This window comes from Pimephales promelas, chromosome 19, assembly GCF_988280905.1.
Source record: "Pimephales promelas chromosome 19, fPimPro1.hap1.1, whole genome shotgun sequence".
NCBI classification, from domain to species: domain Eukaryota; kingdom Metazoa; phylum Chordata; class Actinopteri; order Cypriniformes; family Leuciscidae; genus Pimephales; species Pimephales promelas.
This window is the reverse complement of record NC_142787.1, coordinates 15973050-15989356: the sequence shown is the minus strand read 5'-3', so window position 1 is coordinate 15989356 and position 16307 is coordinate 15973050. Positions and strand designations below refer to the sequence as shown.

At 36.7% G+C, this 16307-nt stretch overlaps 4 protein-coding genes across 4 annotated transcripts; 3 read left to right on the top strand and 1 right to left on the bottom strand.

Moving 5' to 3' along the window:
* The first annotated feature begins 4525 nt into the window (after positions 1-4525).
* On the top strand, positions 4526-5359 carry LOC120491666 (uncharacterized). The gene has a single exon (XM_039689633.2). It carries the CDS (start codon positions 4526-4528, stop codon positions 5357-5359), a length of 834 nt encoding a protein of 277 aa, XP_039545567.2.
* Positions 5360-8694: 3335 nt separating this feature from the next.
* Positions 8695-9546, top strand: LOC120491668 (C-C chemokine receptor type 8). Its single transcript, XM_039689635.2, has one exon. It carries the CDS (start codon positions 8695-8697, stop codon positions 9544-9546), a length of 852 nt encoding a protein of 283 aa, XP_039545569.2.
* A 1132-nt stretch (positions 9547-10678) lies between these two features.
* Positions 10679-14191, bottom strand: LOC148970782 (uncharacterized). Its single transcript, XM_089123586.1, has 2 exons — positions 13891-14191; positions 10679-11448 (listed from the first exon to the last, which is right to left on the bottom strand). The coding sequence occupies exons 1-2, from the start codon at positions 14189-14191 to the stop codon at positions 10679-10681; spliced, it is 1071 nt and encodes a 356-aa protein (XP_088979712.1).
* An 897-nt stretch (positions 14192-15088) lies between these two features.
* LOC120491669 (uncharacterized) lies at positions 15089-15946 on the top strand. The gene has a single exon (XM_089123585.1). It carries the CDS (start codon positions 15089-15091, stop codon positions 15944-15946), a length of 858 nt encoding a protein of 285 aa, XP_088979711.1.
* Positions 15947-16307: the final 361 nt, after the last annotated feature.

Genomic DNA, 16307 nt, shown 5'->3' with positions numbered 1-16307 from the left:
TGTTCCACTGTGTTTAGATTCCTCGCGGCTAGGTTACTACAAGCAATAGCGACTGAAAGAGAGCGGATCATGTTGGAGTTGGAGCTTATTGAAGTGGAAAAACAGTTCATTTTAGTGAAATTACTAACTGAACGGCAGAAATGAGAGAAGACGTCGGAGGAGATGGTACGTGTGGAAATGCGTAGGAGGAAATACGATGCTACCAAACCAACCAATCACTGATCTTGCGGTCCGCGTTGACGCGACGTGTAGTTACATTTTTGAGGAGGTGCACGTCAGGCTACGGCGAAGGGTACACAATATGGGACGCGTCTATGCGTATGCTACGCCGTACCTACTGCGCTCACCCTACGCAGAAGTATAAATTGGCCTTAAAGCGTCAAATATTGAAGCATGGTTAAAGGTGACGCCTTGGGAGAATGCGTTGCAATTAAACAACCGTGTAGAATTACAGCTTGTGATGCATTTGTTTAATGATGATGTCACTTAAAATTCACTGGACATGAAATTATTTTAAAATTCTGAAGATCTGGTAAAATCAATGTTTGGTTTTAAATTATGAGTGTGTACGACTGGGGTGTATTAAAGATTTTAAGAACACAAGGAGGAATTTGACAACTCTACAGTGAACTTCATCACTGAATCATCCACATCATATTCATTTGAGCCATTGGACATTTTTGAAATGTATGCATGCAGTTTAAGTTTCCTGTTTGGTCTTTACTCACTCCTATGTTATATGGCTCATCATCACCACAGTGGAGTTGCATCAGTGTTCTTTAAACTCAATCTGTCCGTTTGTGAAATTGCTATCTGTGTGACTAGTTTTTTTTTTTTTTTTTTTTTTTTTGAGTTTTTGGTTTTCAAGTCTCACAACATTAATTTGTTTTTAATAGGACTAAGCATCACTGGTCATCCTATGTTTCAGTCTCTGATGTGTGTTGAGCGTTACCTGGCAGTGGTTCATCCTGTAACCTTTCTTAAGTTCAAACCTCTCAGATATAGAGTGATCTGCTGCACTGCGGTCTGGATCATAACTCTCGGCTCCTGTATTTTCTTTATGTTCTTACTGAATATTATAAAAGAAACATGATTCTTCTCAACATTCCTCATCTTCTTCTCCATCCACTTGTTTTTTATTGTAGCTGTTCTTAGAGCTCTGAAGCAGTCAGGACAAGGAGAGAGAGAGAGAGGAAAACCATCCTGCCTCTGTTCCTCAAAAGTTACAGTATGTAACTAATCCATATTTATTGTATTTTGTTTTTCTAATCAATACCTTCTACAACAGTATAATGCATAAAACGCTTTTTGTTTCAAAATACATTAATTTAAATTTATTATTATTTATGAATAATTATTAATATTGAATATGTATTCTTTATTTTCCAGTGGAGTCCACAAAAGAATAAAAAAAAAATCACACATTTTCTCAGATATATTCAAATGTTTTAAAACATTTTGCATGAACATCAATCATTTTCAACCATGCATTTGCATATGTTTTGTTTTATGTGACATCCTTGATATATCATTGCAACAACTTTGAAGTAAGACTACAAAAACAGGACAGTATTTTTTTTTTTTTTACACCCAGAGAGACTGGACATTCACTCTTCAGGTGACAAACTCTCCCTTTTGACTTAATTTGTGTATACCATTGAGTGACATACAAATAAATAAATAAATAAATACATGTAGCAGACTGCTTATGAATTAGCTGTTGAGTAAAACATGGAGATGTGTTTTGTTTTGAGACAATAGAGAGTTGTTGTTGTTTTGTTTTTTTTGTGCAGACTTATTTATCATACTTACTCTTTTATCGTCTTATATTATTAGTATTCAATCTGTGAGATTTTCAAGACAAGAAGATGAATGACTCTACAGTGAAGTTCACCTAAAGCATCGTCAAACTCCACTGCTCATACCATTGAGCTTATAGAAAGTCTAATTGTGTCCAAAGCAAAACTAAACACTAAAGCAAAACTTACAGGTTGCATGTCAAGGACCTCTGTGCCTCTGTGGTGGGTCTGAAGCCCTTTCCTCCTCTCATGTAACATTAGATGGATAGGGGAAGCCAAGTTTGCAGGACCTTCAAAGCTGTCTCCCCTTTAGCAGCTAAACAATATGAGCATAATACATAAAGTTGCATTAACATTTAAATAGTATGCTGAATATAACAATTCATATTTCTAAAGTAGCATTTCTGACTTTTCTTTTCTCTGTTGTGTATATAGCAAAAACGATTATTTGGCCTCAAACATCGCGCACACTTGGTCCATGACCACTGCCTTAATACTAAGTTATTCCTAGTAGGCCTAACGTTACCCGAGGTCTTAACAACTTGTAATGGGTTTTCAGAGCAAAAACATGCTTAAAGGAGGAGTTCAATTTAAAAAAAAACAACAAAAAAAAACTTTTGCTGATAATTTTACTCACCGCCATGTCATCCAAGATGTCCACGTCTTTCTTTCTTCAGTTGAAAAGAAATTAAGGTTTTTGATGAAAACTTTCCAGGATATGGACTTCATTGGGAACCAAACGGTTCAAGGTCCAAATGAGAGTTTCAGCGTAGCTTCAAAGGGCTTTAAACGACACCAGACGATGAATAAGGGTCTTATCTAGGACCCTTCGAGTCATGACTTGAAAAAAGATTTGTTCGTTTTGATGAACGAGTTTGAACAGGAGAGTCACGAACGCTCATCACAGAACAGAACAAGGCGAGCATTTGTGCTTATAAAACAAATTGGTTGCCTAACCTCGGTTCTCTCTAGATGAGGGAATGAGTATTGCGTAAGTTAACTTACACTACGGGAAAGATTAATCATTTCTGAGATATTGAAGCCAAAAAATTATCCTTAATTTTTGTATACATTGTCAAAAATTAACCTCTCGTAAGGGAACTTAAACTTTTTTATTTATTTTTGAAATGACCAATCGTTTCGCTAGATCCTCATTCATCGTCTGCTATCATTTAAAGCCCTTTGAACCTGCATAATTGCACCGCAGCGCCACCACACCTTGACGCTCGTGACAAGAATAGCATGTATAGTTATCTTCATTGAAGTAAATTAGGTTTAAATCGCCGTCATGCATGAATGAATGATATGTTTGCTATTTTACACATAATAACCCACTATAATCACATAAACTAAAATTGCACGTCAAAATAATACATTGTCAAAAAAATATTGAGACCCCCCAAAATTTCACATATCACGTTTTCGTAGTTCGCACCCAGCCAATATGCTCAAATTTATGCGGTGTGTCGATCGGTCATCAAGGGGGGAAGACTGTGAGAACCGCCTCCTTCAAGGCTTGGTACATTTTTAGTTTAAATACATGTATCCCCAATGGAATGAATGACGAAATGTCATAAGCTGTTTCCTGTAAACATAATACTAGTATGTGTATTCTATGTTGATTCTAAGTATGTACAACAGCCTTTGTCTTTCATTAATGGACTGATTGAAACATTGGGAACGTGCATAAATATATAATTATTGGTTGATGTGAATGGGTGTGTCAACTGGTGTGGGTATCAGATTGAGTATATAAGATTCTTGTTATCTTATTGCACACTGAAGCACGTTTGTGCAAAATACACAGTTTATGCATATTGCGGACTCTTTCCTGCTTATATATTCTAATCATCAGGCCAGCATTCTTAAAAATTTAAGTGCAATCATTGAGTGAAGCCTGCTCCTATCTCCATTTAAATTTATATGAACAATTTTGAATAGTATAATGTTGTCGTTATCATATATGGCAAACAAAGAACATTCGGTAATAATAACAGTGTATTGTGTGTCAGAAGGTATATACTGTATATATATATATATATATATATATATATATATATATATTATACACATATACCTTCTGACACATTTCTATTGACGTTATATCTCTATTGACGTTTACACAAGATTGTCTGTCTTTTTTAACCTCCTGATTTTCACTTGAAATATTTGCATAGATGGTGTTTGTGATGTTTAGAAAATGAAATTGTATACACCTATACACAGGGGACATCTGTGAAGTGACTATATAACAGCAGGAAGCTTTATGTCAATCCAGAGAGACGGAACATTAATTCTCCAGGTGACAAACTCTGTTCATACTTTGATTTATTGTCTTTGTGTCAGCTTCATAATATATAACAAGGTCACTGTGAGACACAGGGTACAGGTTATGTTGAGCATGCTAGATGAATTAGTTGAGTAAAAATAAGTTTGATCTTTGGAAAAAAGTAACAGAAATTTTGACTTTCTATTTGAACTTAAGCCATGAAAGTGAACAACATGTTTCAAATTATTATATAGTGTTGTATTTAAAACTAGAATGCATTTATTTTCTTTGTATCGTTTAGGTATTACATAGGATTATTACTAATTGCTTACAATAATCATGTGTAATTTTGCCTTTAGATTGTCTTGGAACATTTGCTCTTCTTCTTTTTTTTTCCATAGATCACAAATCCAACATTGTTCCTTTGTTCTTGTGGTTCTGACTGAAGAAAGTAGACATGACAAACTTCAGCACACCTGCCAACATCACACTAACACCATTTTGGCAAATAGACTTATTAGAAACTTGTATGTTGACCTTTCACTTCATATCTGGTCTTCCAACAAATGCCTATGTTATGTGGCTCATCATGACGGGAACAGGAAGCGGAGTTGCATCAGAGTTCTTCAACCTCAATCTCTCTGTTTGTGGGATCTTTGTCTCTGTGAACGCTTTGCTCATTCTAGTCTCAAAATGGTTTCCATTTCAAAGTCTCACAGCATTAACACAGTTTTTCTATGGACTTACTGTCACTGGTCATCCTCTGTTTCAGTGTCTGATCTGTGTTGAGCGTCACCTGGCAGTGGTTCATCCTGTAACCTTTCTGAAGTACAAACCTCTCAGATATAGAGTGATCTGCTGCACTGTAGCCTGGATATATATATTTGGCACTTGTTTGTTCTGCATGTTTATTTTTATCTCATATACCATACATATGTATATATGGTTCTGCTCACTGCAGTTCCTCCTCTTCCTCTCCATCCAGTTGTTTTGTCTTGTGGCTGTTCTCAGAGCTCTGAAGCAGTCAGGACCAGGAGAGAGCAGGGGAGTGAGAGGGGAAGAAAACCAAATGAAGAGAAAAGCGTTTTACATCATTCGAGTAACTACTGCTAGCTTGGTTGTCACATATGTTCCATTTATTGCTACTGGTTTGCATTTTATTGTGACACTGAAGTTCATTCAGATTCTTTGGTCAATTAGTTACATCTGTTTTATTCTGGCTGGTTTTGTTCACCCTGCACTTTATCTGCACCGGACTGGAAAACTCTTCTGCTTCTGTTCTAAAAATTAGTAATCATATTATCGCATATTATCATTGAGTACTGATTGCTGAGCTGATTGCTACATGGCTACAACAAATAAATAAATGCATAGACAATCTGAGTTATTGTAAACTTTAGAGACTGCAGAGGCATGGCATGGTAATTAAGCTTAATCTCGGCTGTCATCATTTGGAAATATTTAACTGTTGGATGCTGCAATTGACAAATCAGAGTCATGTTCTCTAGAGAGCCCTATTATACTGTAAAAATTATGCTGGATTTAATTTAGAATAAAAAAAAATATGTTATATGAAATGAGCTAAATATGAAACTTTGATGAATAATTTTAGCTGATACCTGAGATTTTGGGGTAACACTTTACAATAAGGTTCATTAATTGACATTAGGTAATGTATTACATGAACTAACAATGATCAATACATTTGTCACTGTATTAGTTAATCTGTTAATGTTAGATACAGCTGTTCATCATTTGTTCATGTTAGTTCACAGTGTAGTAAGTAATGTTAATTAATACAACCTTTGATTTTAATTAGTAACTGTTGGAATTAATATTAACTAAGATTAATAAATGCTGTAGAAGTATTGTTCATTCTTATTGTTCACTCTAAGGTAGTTAACTAATGTGTTATCGATTTTGGAATGTTTGCGATAATTTAGGGGTTCTTCTGCATTATGAATCATATATTCTGTTGTTTATTGATAAGAAGTTTAAGGGTAATATAACAGTCCCAGCGTCTTTGCACCGGCCAAGCTACATTTCCAAAGGGTCAACTTGTTTGCAATGCTCAAATGGTCTCAGTTGAAAAAGATATAAAATAAACTCTTGAGTGGAGGGTTTCTTTCTTCATATATTCAAAGCTCGTTCATTATCCAAAAACCCAATATATCACAGCACTTACACATGTATACAGAGACAGAATTAATTCATGAGCCTACATGTGGGTGGTATCGAAATGTCCAACACCATCCTCTGCGGTTCATGAACCCCAACAGTTCAGAAAATGAAAGAAACCAGTCTGATAGTTCGACCATACGTCATGCAAAGTTGGATAGTGATGAATTAGAAGGTTATCCAACTGTGGCGAGGTGGTGCGCAAAAGGATGTTTCCTAAGAGAAGCAGCCTGGAAATACACAATAATAAAACTCTAATATGGTTTACATGGCAGCCAACTACACCACCTCAGGACTTTCACCCAAGGATGTAATATTAAAACAGGTTAGTTCCTACCAAGGAGGACTGAGACAGTTCTGACAATTAAAAGCAATTTATTACAAAAATCTTTTCACATCAGGAGACAACACATTCACTAATAAATACCTTTCAGACATGCACCTTTTAATGGGCTTTATGCCCAGCTGCACTACTTCCTGAACTTCAGCCAGCTTCTTGTTTCCTGTCTGCCATTATTGGCCAAATCGATTAATTCAGGTGTGTCTGATTATTGTTGCCATGACTACTGAGGTCAAGCACACCTGAATTAATCAATTTGGCCAATAATGGCAGACAGGAAACAAGGAGCTGGCTGAAGTTCAGGAAGTAGTGCAGCTGGGCATAAAGCCCATTACCCACAAATGTTAATACAAGAAAGGTATAAGTCCATTGTATCAAATTATTAATTTCTATGTAAGTACATAGTACTTAAAGCCACTTAATATAAAGTGGGACCGAACAAATATATAAATACTGGGGGTTAATCTAAGACATTAACAGAGAAAGGAATCCCTGACCCACCTTGTAAGTACTCATTAGACTGCACCCACACACAGTGACACTCACTACAAAGGCAATGAAACCAATCCATACTCCAGTGTGTTGAACACTACACCCCAAAAGCGGGTGGGCCAAATGGTCTTTCACAAGTGTCTCAGAGAGAAACCCACAGCACTTAAAATGCAGGTTCCCTGAAAGAACTCACAACACAGTAACAGCAATACATTTAAAATAAAGACAAAACAGCAGTGTAGTCTGGGTCCGTGTGTCCTGCTGATCACAGAGCTCCCAGCACGCTGTTAGACGCGACCCCAACGGCATCAGAACAACGTACTGTATATAAAATCACTGCATGTTGCAACATGCTCTCACTGCACTGCAACAACAGAGATATAATAAATAACCCAGACTACACGACTCCATCCAAGTTATTACTTTCACAGATTAAGGCTGTACTGGGTGTCTTTCCATTTTTTTAAATTAATTTGGTTTAAAATTAATTCTAGGTTAAATTTACCTAGAATTTTCAAAAAGTAACCCATAAGCCATGATTATCCAAGTCAAGTCAACTCACCTGGATTTTTATAGCACTTTTTTTCAATGCAGATTGTTTTTTAAAGCAGCTTTACAGAGATAACAGGAAATTAATGTTGTAATAATATTGTTAAATGTAAAATTAAATGTCTCTAACTAAGCAAGCCAAAAGCCAATGACAACAAACGCAAAGAAAGGCGAAAAAGGTGACAGTGGCGAGGAATCAAAACTCCATCAGGTGACAGAATGGGGAAAAAAACCTTGGGAGAACCCAGTTCTCCTCTGGCAAATGAATGAACAGTGTATGGTTACTAAAATTAGAGTAGATGCCATTATTTTTATAATGTAGCAAGTAAATCAAGTGTTTTTTTGTGCATGTTACATGGTGCTTCATTTGTGTATGCGCGTGGGTGTTGAAATGGAAATGGAAACGGAAATGGCCTATACAGTACATTAAGCCATGCATGATAATTGATGCATTTTTTTCCATCTGTGGTGTGCATGTGTTCCTTTTGGCTTCTGAAGTGGAGTACCATAGCCTTAAAAATGCATTATTTCCACTTTTTTGCATAGCTGATGTACCGTGTGATGGTTAGAAGGTAAAATCATGCACAAGTATTTGTGTACAGTACAATTACATCTGTAATCTTTGAGCTTCCAGACTGAGCATTCAATCTTCAGGTGACATACTCCTCTTTTTAATTCTAAATCATAATTGAGGATAATGTAAAACAATATACAATATAGTATTATTGTTATCAAAAAAATAAAATAAAAAGGGTTATGGGGAGGTTAGATTAATTTTGCTATGGAGATCTGTTTTTGTCATGAAGTGTTTTTTAGGTGAAGTAAATTACTTGAAACCCATATTGTTTTAATTACCAGAATTATTGCATAATTTAGAGGGATTTTACATTGAAGTCAAATTCCAATTCTGCTTCAGTGTACATTAATTTTACCCTTTTAGGTTGTGATTAAATTGATGTACATGTAGTCTGACCACTAACCTCGAACTTTGCACTTATCTCTGTAGATCAAAATTGCAATTTTTATTTCAATATTTATTTTTGGTGTGCAAGATTGAAGAGGAAGACATGAGTTACTCTGCAGTGAACTTCACCATACATGAAGCATCTACCAACCCTACAACAACTGAAATAGACATCCTAGGATCGTGTCTTTTTGGCTTCAGTTTCTTGTTTGGTCTTCCTACACACTTCTATGTTATATGGCTCATCGTGACGGGAACAGGGAGCGGAGTTGCATCAGAGTTCTTCAACCTCAATCTCTCTATTTGTGGGATCTTTGTCTCTGTGAACGCTTTGCTCATTCTAGTCTCAAAATGGTTTCCATTTCAAAGTCTCACAGCATTAACGCAGTTTTTCTTCGGACTTACTGTCACTGGTCATCCTCTGTTTCAGTGTCTGATGTGTGCTGAGCGTTATCTGGCAGTGGTTCATCCTGTAACCTTTCTAAAGTACAAACCTCTCAGATATAGAGTGATCTGCTGCACTGCGGTCTGGATAACCACTCTTGGATCATGTTTGTGCTGCATGCTTGGTCTTCTTCTTATGTTTACTGTTTACACGTTTATGTGGTTCCTCTCAATTCAATTCATAGTCTACCTCTCCATTCAGTTGTTCTGCTGTGTGGCTGTTCTCAGAGCTCTGAAGCAGTCAGGACCAGGAGAGAGAGGGAGAGAGAGAGAGGAGGAAAACCACATGAAGAGAAGAGCATTTCATCTCATTGTAATAACTACTGTGAACACAGTTATCACATATGTTCCTTTTACAATAACTGGATTGATATCTGCTGTGTCAGAGCAGCGTTTTCACATTTTCTGGGTTCTTAGTAATATTTGTTTTTTGTTGGCTTATTTAGTTCCGCCAATTCTTTATCTGCAACGCAATAGAAAACTTCCCTGTCTCAGCTTCTGTAACATGTAGAGTTAATTAGACCTTGTATCATTATCCATGTCACATGTCCTGATTACCCTGTCCACATTTGATAAAAGTGTGATACAAATGTGACTATTGGTGTCTTCACAATAGCAGGTATGGTTGTATAGCCTATATATAAACACTCTGTGACTGCTCTCTGTTAGTGTGGATCATTTGAATAAGTGAACCGTCCCAGGACGTTTATCCTTGTAAATTTTCTGAATATGTGTGTGTGATCATTGTGTTTCCCTGCTTCACAACAGCATACTGGGAAGTGTAATTTTTGTCTGTTTTCCTGAGCTTCCATTTTACCAGTGGGAACTGACTCTTGACCAGAGAGAACATGGCCTGTCCAATTTCCCAGACTTTGTTGAATGTTGCATGCTCTAATGCTTCTTAATACTGTCTTATAACCCCATTTTTGTTGCCTATAGCTGCATTAGGGAGGTGGGTGCCCCTTTTGTTTGCCAACACTTGTTTTTTTGTTTTTTTGTTTTTTCCTGGTTTTGGGTTAGTAATGGTCAACGAAGATATCTGTTGTTCATTTACCTGCTATGGATAGATAGACGTGGGCAGATCAAGCTAAACATGCATAAAAGCACCTTTTACAAATCTATTATTATTTATTTTTTAAATTAAAATATTTCAAATCCAGTTATCTTATACGATTAGTGTCAAGTGTCTGTTCTTTTATTAATTGTCAGGGTTTGTTGTGTTTATTTTTATGAATGTCATCCCTCTATTCATAAAATTTAAAGGAAAATTAAATACAACAAACATTGAGTATAACAAAGCACACTTTAATAATGTATAAACCTAAACCCCAAATGAGTGGCTTCTTCACAATGGCACCATAAAGGTGTTCTAGAATCATTCCACTGAAATCCAACAATGTGTTCAGTAAGGTTCATTTAATTTCACACAACCTAAAATATAGATTGCAATATTTCAGATCAGAAATATTGACAGCATCATTTACTAGAACAGCATCATTGACTGCTCAACTTGTGTTCTGTCTCACTGAATTCTATAGAATAGTCAGCTGATCATTATAACAAAATGAGTTGCAAATCACATTATATAAATTTAAGTAACTCAACAAAATGTCAGAGGCAGGTGTTTTTTTTGTGTGTTTTTTTTAGTTTTCTTGGTCACGGAAGCAAAATAGTTTTCCAGTCCGATGCAAATATTGAACAGGCTGAACTAAATCAGCCAGCATGAAACAAATATAACTAATTGACCAGAGGATTGGAAAATTCGTAGCTGTCAAAATAGTGATTAATCCTGTAATAGTAAAAGGAACATATGTGATAGCCAGGCTAACAGTAGTTATTAGAATGAGATAAAATGCTCTTCTCTTCATGTGGTTTTCCTCCTCTCTCTCTCCTGGTCCTGACTGCTTCAGAGCTCTGAGAACAGCCACAAGACAAAGCAACTGAACAGAGAAGAAGAGGAAGTACTGTGTGGAGTAGGACAATGTATAAATATAAGTGGGAAACCATAAAAAAACAATCATGTAGAAAAAACAAGAGCCAAGAGTGATTATCCAGGCTGCAGCGTAGCAGATCGCTCTATATCTGAGAGGTTTGTACTTCAGAAAGGTTACAGGGTGAACCACTGCCAGGTAACGCTCAACACACATCAGACACTGAAACAGAGGACGACCAGTGACGCCTTGTCCAGCCAAAAACTGTGTGAATGCTATGAGAACTGGAGACCGAAACCAGTTTATGATCAGTATAAACAAAGAATTCAGAGAGAAAATTATCCCACAAAGAGAGAGACTGAAGTTGAAGAAATCTGATAAAACTCCATGTGCTGTTCCAGTGACGATGAGCCAGATCACATAGGAGTGTGTCGAAACACCAAACATGAAGCTGAAGATAAGCATACACATTTCTAATATTCCTATTTCCCAAAATGGAAGTAATGTGATGTTGGCAAATGAACGTGATACGGTAAAGTTATTTATTGGTTCCATATTTCTCCACAAAAGGAATGATGTTGCAATCGTGATCTGTTGAAAGAAAGAAGTGTAAATGTATTAACAAAAAATAAAAATAAAGAGCAGTCAACCTGAAGCACAAGATCAGAAGGTAAAGTAAAATTACACATTAATGCAAGTCATTTTAAGACAACCCAGTGTCTAATTCAATACAATACACAAAATATACCCAGATAATATATTGCATTCTAATTTTAAGTACAATACATACCATATAATAATATTATTTTGGTCACTTTCAGCCATGTATGGTTTGAATGAGTGAATGTTCAGCCTCTCTGGCTTCACTTAAAGCTCACTGCTGTTTTATAGTCACTTCACAGCTGTCACGATTTCAATGATTTCATGTTTTATTACATAGGACACCGGCTATGCAAAGTGAAAAACATGAGTTTACCAGAGACAGACAGTATTGAGTAAACAACAGAAAAGAAAAACATTGCACTTCCGTGCGGAGCATTTATTTAAGAACTCTGTGTTTATATAAATGCAAAAAAAGAAAAAAGAAAAAAAAAAGAAAATTAATTTGTTGATGTAGTTGTCATGAATTGAATTGCTACTTTCTTTTTTACAGTTTTAATTTTAGGCTATTAGAATACAAAGTAAAATGACATAACAAAGCATTAATTTATTAAAGTTGATTTATTAAATGTATTAATTTATTAGCAAGTATAATGTTGTGAGGTTCTTAAGCTCAGGCCCCGTGCGTAGATTACAATCAGAGGGTACGGAATCTGCATTTCCTGCCTAAAGACGAAGGCAGGGGCGCAGCCGACCCCCTGGGAGGTATGGTCAGGGACCATCCTGGTGGTGGTGGGCAGGATGGAGGTGAAATCAGACATGTGTAAGTACCGATACTTTCTTCTACAAGTATTAGAATACGATTGGTTACACTGTGATTTTATTATATTTTTTGCGGTAAGTTACTGTAAGTTCCCCTTTACAGTAGCTTACCTGTAAATGTGTTTTACAGTATGATGCCCTTACTGCAATTTCATTTTACAGTAAGATGGCCTTAACGTGATTTAAACTTGTTTTTGAGGACACAAACTGGTATTGAAATAAACTGCCCAAAACACATCTGTCCCTAAGGTCAGAAGTTCTGTCCCATTTGTTCCTGAAACGTCACCCACAACCATGTAAACATCTATATTTTACTCATGGAATAGGTTAAATGGAAACACGTGGCTCAGACTACCTAGTAACTCTTTACTAATGATTAAAATTCCCACAACAGGTTCTAAATATGAAACAGAGTTCTTTACTCAACTCCAAAGAACCTTTTATGCTAACAAAGGTTCTATAATGACAAGAAAAGTGACATAAAAAATATCTCTGCACTTCTTTTTATTGATTCCACATCACAACCCTCAGCAAGCAATGCCTTTACTTCATTCATCCTACGTGTGCACACACCAAGCTTTCCCCTTCGCATAGAACTGAGGGGAATTTCAGAATCCTTTTAAAGCTGTCGATACGTGTCACTCATGGCTTGATCATTCCAGATGTAGGCCTTGATTGGGCCTACCGCTTGCCTGCATGTCCTTCTTGGGAGTTTTTTGACTTATGATAGTGGCTTCTTTCCTTCTTAAGCCACTTCCGTGAGGGAAAGTATATTTGACGCTACATCTGTTTTAACAAGACTTGAGCTTTTTTGTAACAAAAAAGTGAAAACTTGAAGACAAAACTCTGTGCTCCAAAACAAACAGTGTTGTGTAATGTAGGTCAAAAAATGGTCTCCCTTCCCCTCTCAATTGCCTCATCACTTCCTGTTTATGATGGCTACCTTCAGGAAGTCCCCAAAAAGGGGTTCAATTCCTTCCCCTTACCACAGGGGGGAGTGCAAACAGTATGACATTAAGTAACATTATTAATAGCCTTATGGCTCCTACAGAAGCCTTTTGGCACAAAGGTTCTTTATAGGCTATTATTCATTCATATATTACATTATTCTGCAACATTTTGTAGTTGTAATTAAATTGTTGTTTATTAAACTGTTCTTAATCATGCTGATTTTTGGAGGAGAAAAAGTGAAATGGCACCCTTGAACTGAAAATGATATGATATAAATATATAAATTTTCTAACCCATATATCTTGAACTTTGTGATCATTCACATGCATTCATAAATACATTATAGGGTCTTGATGTTTGTCAATAATATGAAATATTTAATCCAGAAAGAGGGTTCTGTATAGAACCTTTTAGGGGTTCCAAATACGTAGCGCTGACAGAACCTTTTAAGGTTCTATATAGAACCTTTTCTTCTAAGAGTGCAGAGTCAGTTGGATAAATCGATGGTTGTTGGTCCATGAAGAGTGTGCATTGCAGCAGAAAACCCTTACTCCTTGTGAGTGTGCCGTCAAATTTCTCTGGGAATGCGAGTCTGGGATTATTCAGAGAGATTACTTGGGCTGGGATGATGTCTTGTGGTGGTTCAGCGGGAATGTTCGGTGCTGAGACACGGAGATGTTGTAGAGCCTGTACCAGATCATTAGTGATTGAAATGAGTCGATTCAGTCGATGGTGATGCAAGGACAACTCTGACGCCTTTGCATATAATTCAGCCGACAGTTGCATGATGGCCGCTGGATCGGTTTTTGGCGAAGTCTTCTGCAAGGAAGCAGCAGACTCAAGGAGATCCATTTGCACTGTTTTATTAGAGTAGTCAAAACAGGCTGGAATCAACAAAAGCAGACAAGGCAATGGAGAAAAGGCAATGGTTGGGACAGGCGGCGGGAAGCAAGGTCCAGTAACAATCCAGTCAAGGTAGGTAGAGAACAATCAGAAACAGTGCACACAGTCCAAGCTCAAGGTAATAAACAAGAAATGACTTGTCTATGATAAACCATAAATAACAGTGCTTTGCATCTGCGGCTTAAATGTGTTTTACTTGGGATCCAGTGTTGTACAACATGGTTTAAAAACTCATTATTGCCCCTTATTATTTGCATATGGTGTCCTGTGCATTTTTATCATTTAAATCATGCACATGTACTTATGACAGCTGTGAAGTTAGACTATAAAACAGCAGTGAAGTTTATTTTAACCCAGAGAGACTGGACATTCACTCCTCAGGTGACTTGCTCTTCTTTTCAGTTTTATTAATTCATTCACAGTGATATATAAAAATTATATCAGTCAGTTGGGGTGATATGGGTTAGGTGGATTGGTGTCCAATCCTGCTTCTGGAGAGCCACTGTCCTGAGGTTCAGCTCCAATTAAACAGAAAACCCCAATTAAACAGACCTGAACCAGCTCACCAAGGTCTTACTAGGCATACTATAGACCTCTATGTATGTATGTTGAGGAAAATTGGAGCAAAACTCTGCAGGACAGTGGCCCTCCAGGACTGAGTTTGGAAAAGGGTCTGAGCTCTTATAATTATTATTAATATTCTTATTGAATTGACATAACATTTTATTTCAAGCACATAACTCGAATTATTGATGTCATTTTGTTTTTCTCGCTTTAGATTTCAGTTGCAAAATCTTTTATACATAATATTTGAGTTTGTTGACTGAGAAGACCGACCAGAAGAAAATGAACAACTCTGCAGTGAACTTCACCACACCTGAAACATTCACCAACCTCACATCATTACTTCATGAAACGGAAATGCTACAATGTTTTACATCAGGTTTCAATTTCATGTTTGGTTTTCTCATACACTCCTATGTTTTGTGGCTCATCGTCAACGGGACAGGAAGCAGCATTGCATCAGATTTCTTCAACCTCAATCTCTCTGTTTGTGAGATAATGTTCTCTCTGAATTGTTTATTAAGTATGGTGGTAAATGTCATAAGATTTCAAGGATTCACAACATTATCACCATTTTTACAAGGACTTGCATTCACTGGCCGTCCTCTGTTTCAGTGTCTGATCTGTGTCGAGCGTTACCTGGCAGTGGTTCATCCCGTAACCTTTCTGAAGTACAAACCTCTCAGATATAGAGTGATCTGCTGCACTGTGGCATGGATAATCATTCTTGGCTCTTGTTTGTTCTGCACGTTTACTTCCATCTCAGATGTGTTTTACATATATTCATGGTTTTTCTCCATTCAGCTGCTACTTTTCCTCTCCATTCAGTTGTTTTGCCTTTTGGTCATCCTTAAATCTCTGAAGCAGTCAGGACCAGGAGAGAGAAGAAGAGAGAGAGAGGAGGAAAACCACATGAAGAGAAGAGCGTTTATTATTATTCTAATAACTACAGTGAGCATGATTATCATGCTTGTTCCATATACTATTGCTGGACTTGTCACTGCTGTGAAACAATTTTATTCAGCTCTTTGGTTTATTAGTTTTATGTGTTTTATGCTGGCTGGTTTTGTACAGCCTGTTCTTTACCTACACCGGACTGGGAAACTATCCTGCCTCTTTTCTTTCATAAAACTAAAATAGTGATAATTTGTTGAGTTAGGCTACTAAGCACCAACAAAAGTGTGTTTGATCTAACTCTAAACTACATACCCCTGGTTTCACAGGCAACGCTTGAGTCTAGGACCACACTAAATGCATCTTTTGACTTTTGTTTTGTTTTTTAACTGAAAGCTGCTTGCACATCCTAAAATATGTTAGTGTCATTGTTTTGTCTCAACACCATTTTCTTTTCTAAGGCAGGTTAAAAAAAAACGTAATTGATTTTGTTTGACATTTACATAAATGTCCTAATTGAACTAAGGCCTAATACTGTCTTATTCTAAGCCTTGTCTGTGAAACCAGGCCTTTGTTGAATCGGTAATTTTATTTATTTATTTTTTTT

Excerpts from the sequence above, each read along its gene's own strand:
- LOC120491669 (XM_089123585.1), top strand. The coding sequence starts at position 15,089 with ATGAACAACTCTGCAGTGAACTTCACCACACCTGAAACATTCACCAAC.
- LOC120491668 (XM_039689635.2), top strand. The coding sequence starts at position 8,695 with ATGAGTTACTCTGCAGTGAACTTCACCATACATGAAGCATCTACCAAC.
- LOC148970782 (XM_089123586.1), bottom strand. The coding sequence starts at position 14,191 with ATGGATCTCCTTGAGTCTGCTGCTTCCTTGCAGAAGACTTCGCCAAAA. Across the intron at positions 11,449-13,890 it reads TGACGGCACACTCACAAGGA|GAATATTAGAAATGTGTATG; the intron begins GTAAGGGTTTTC and ends TTTGGGAAATAG.
- LOC120491666 (XM_039689633.2), top strand. The coding sequence starts at position 4,526 with ATGACAAACTTCAGCACACCTGCCAACATCACACTAACACCATTTTGG.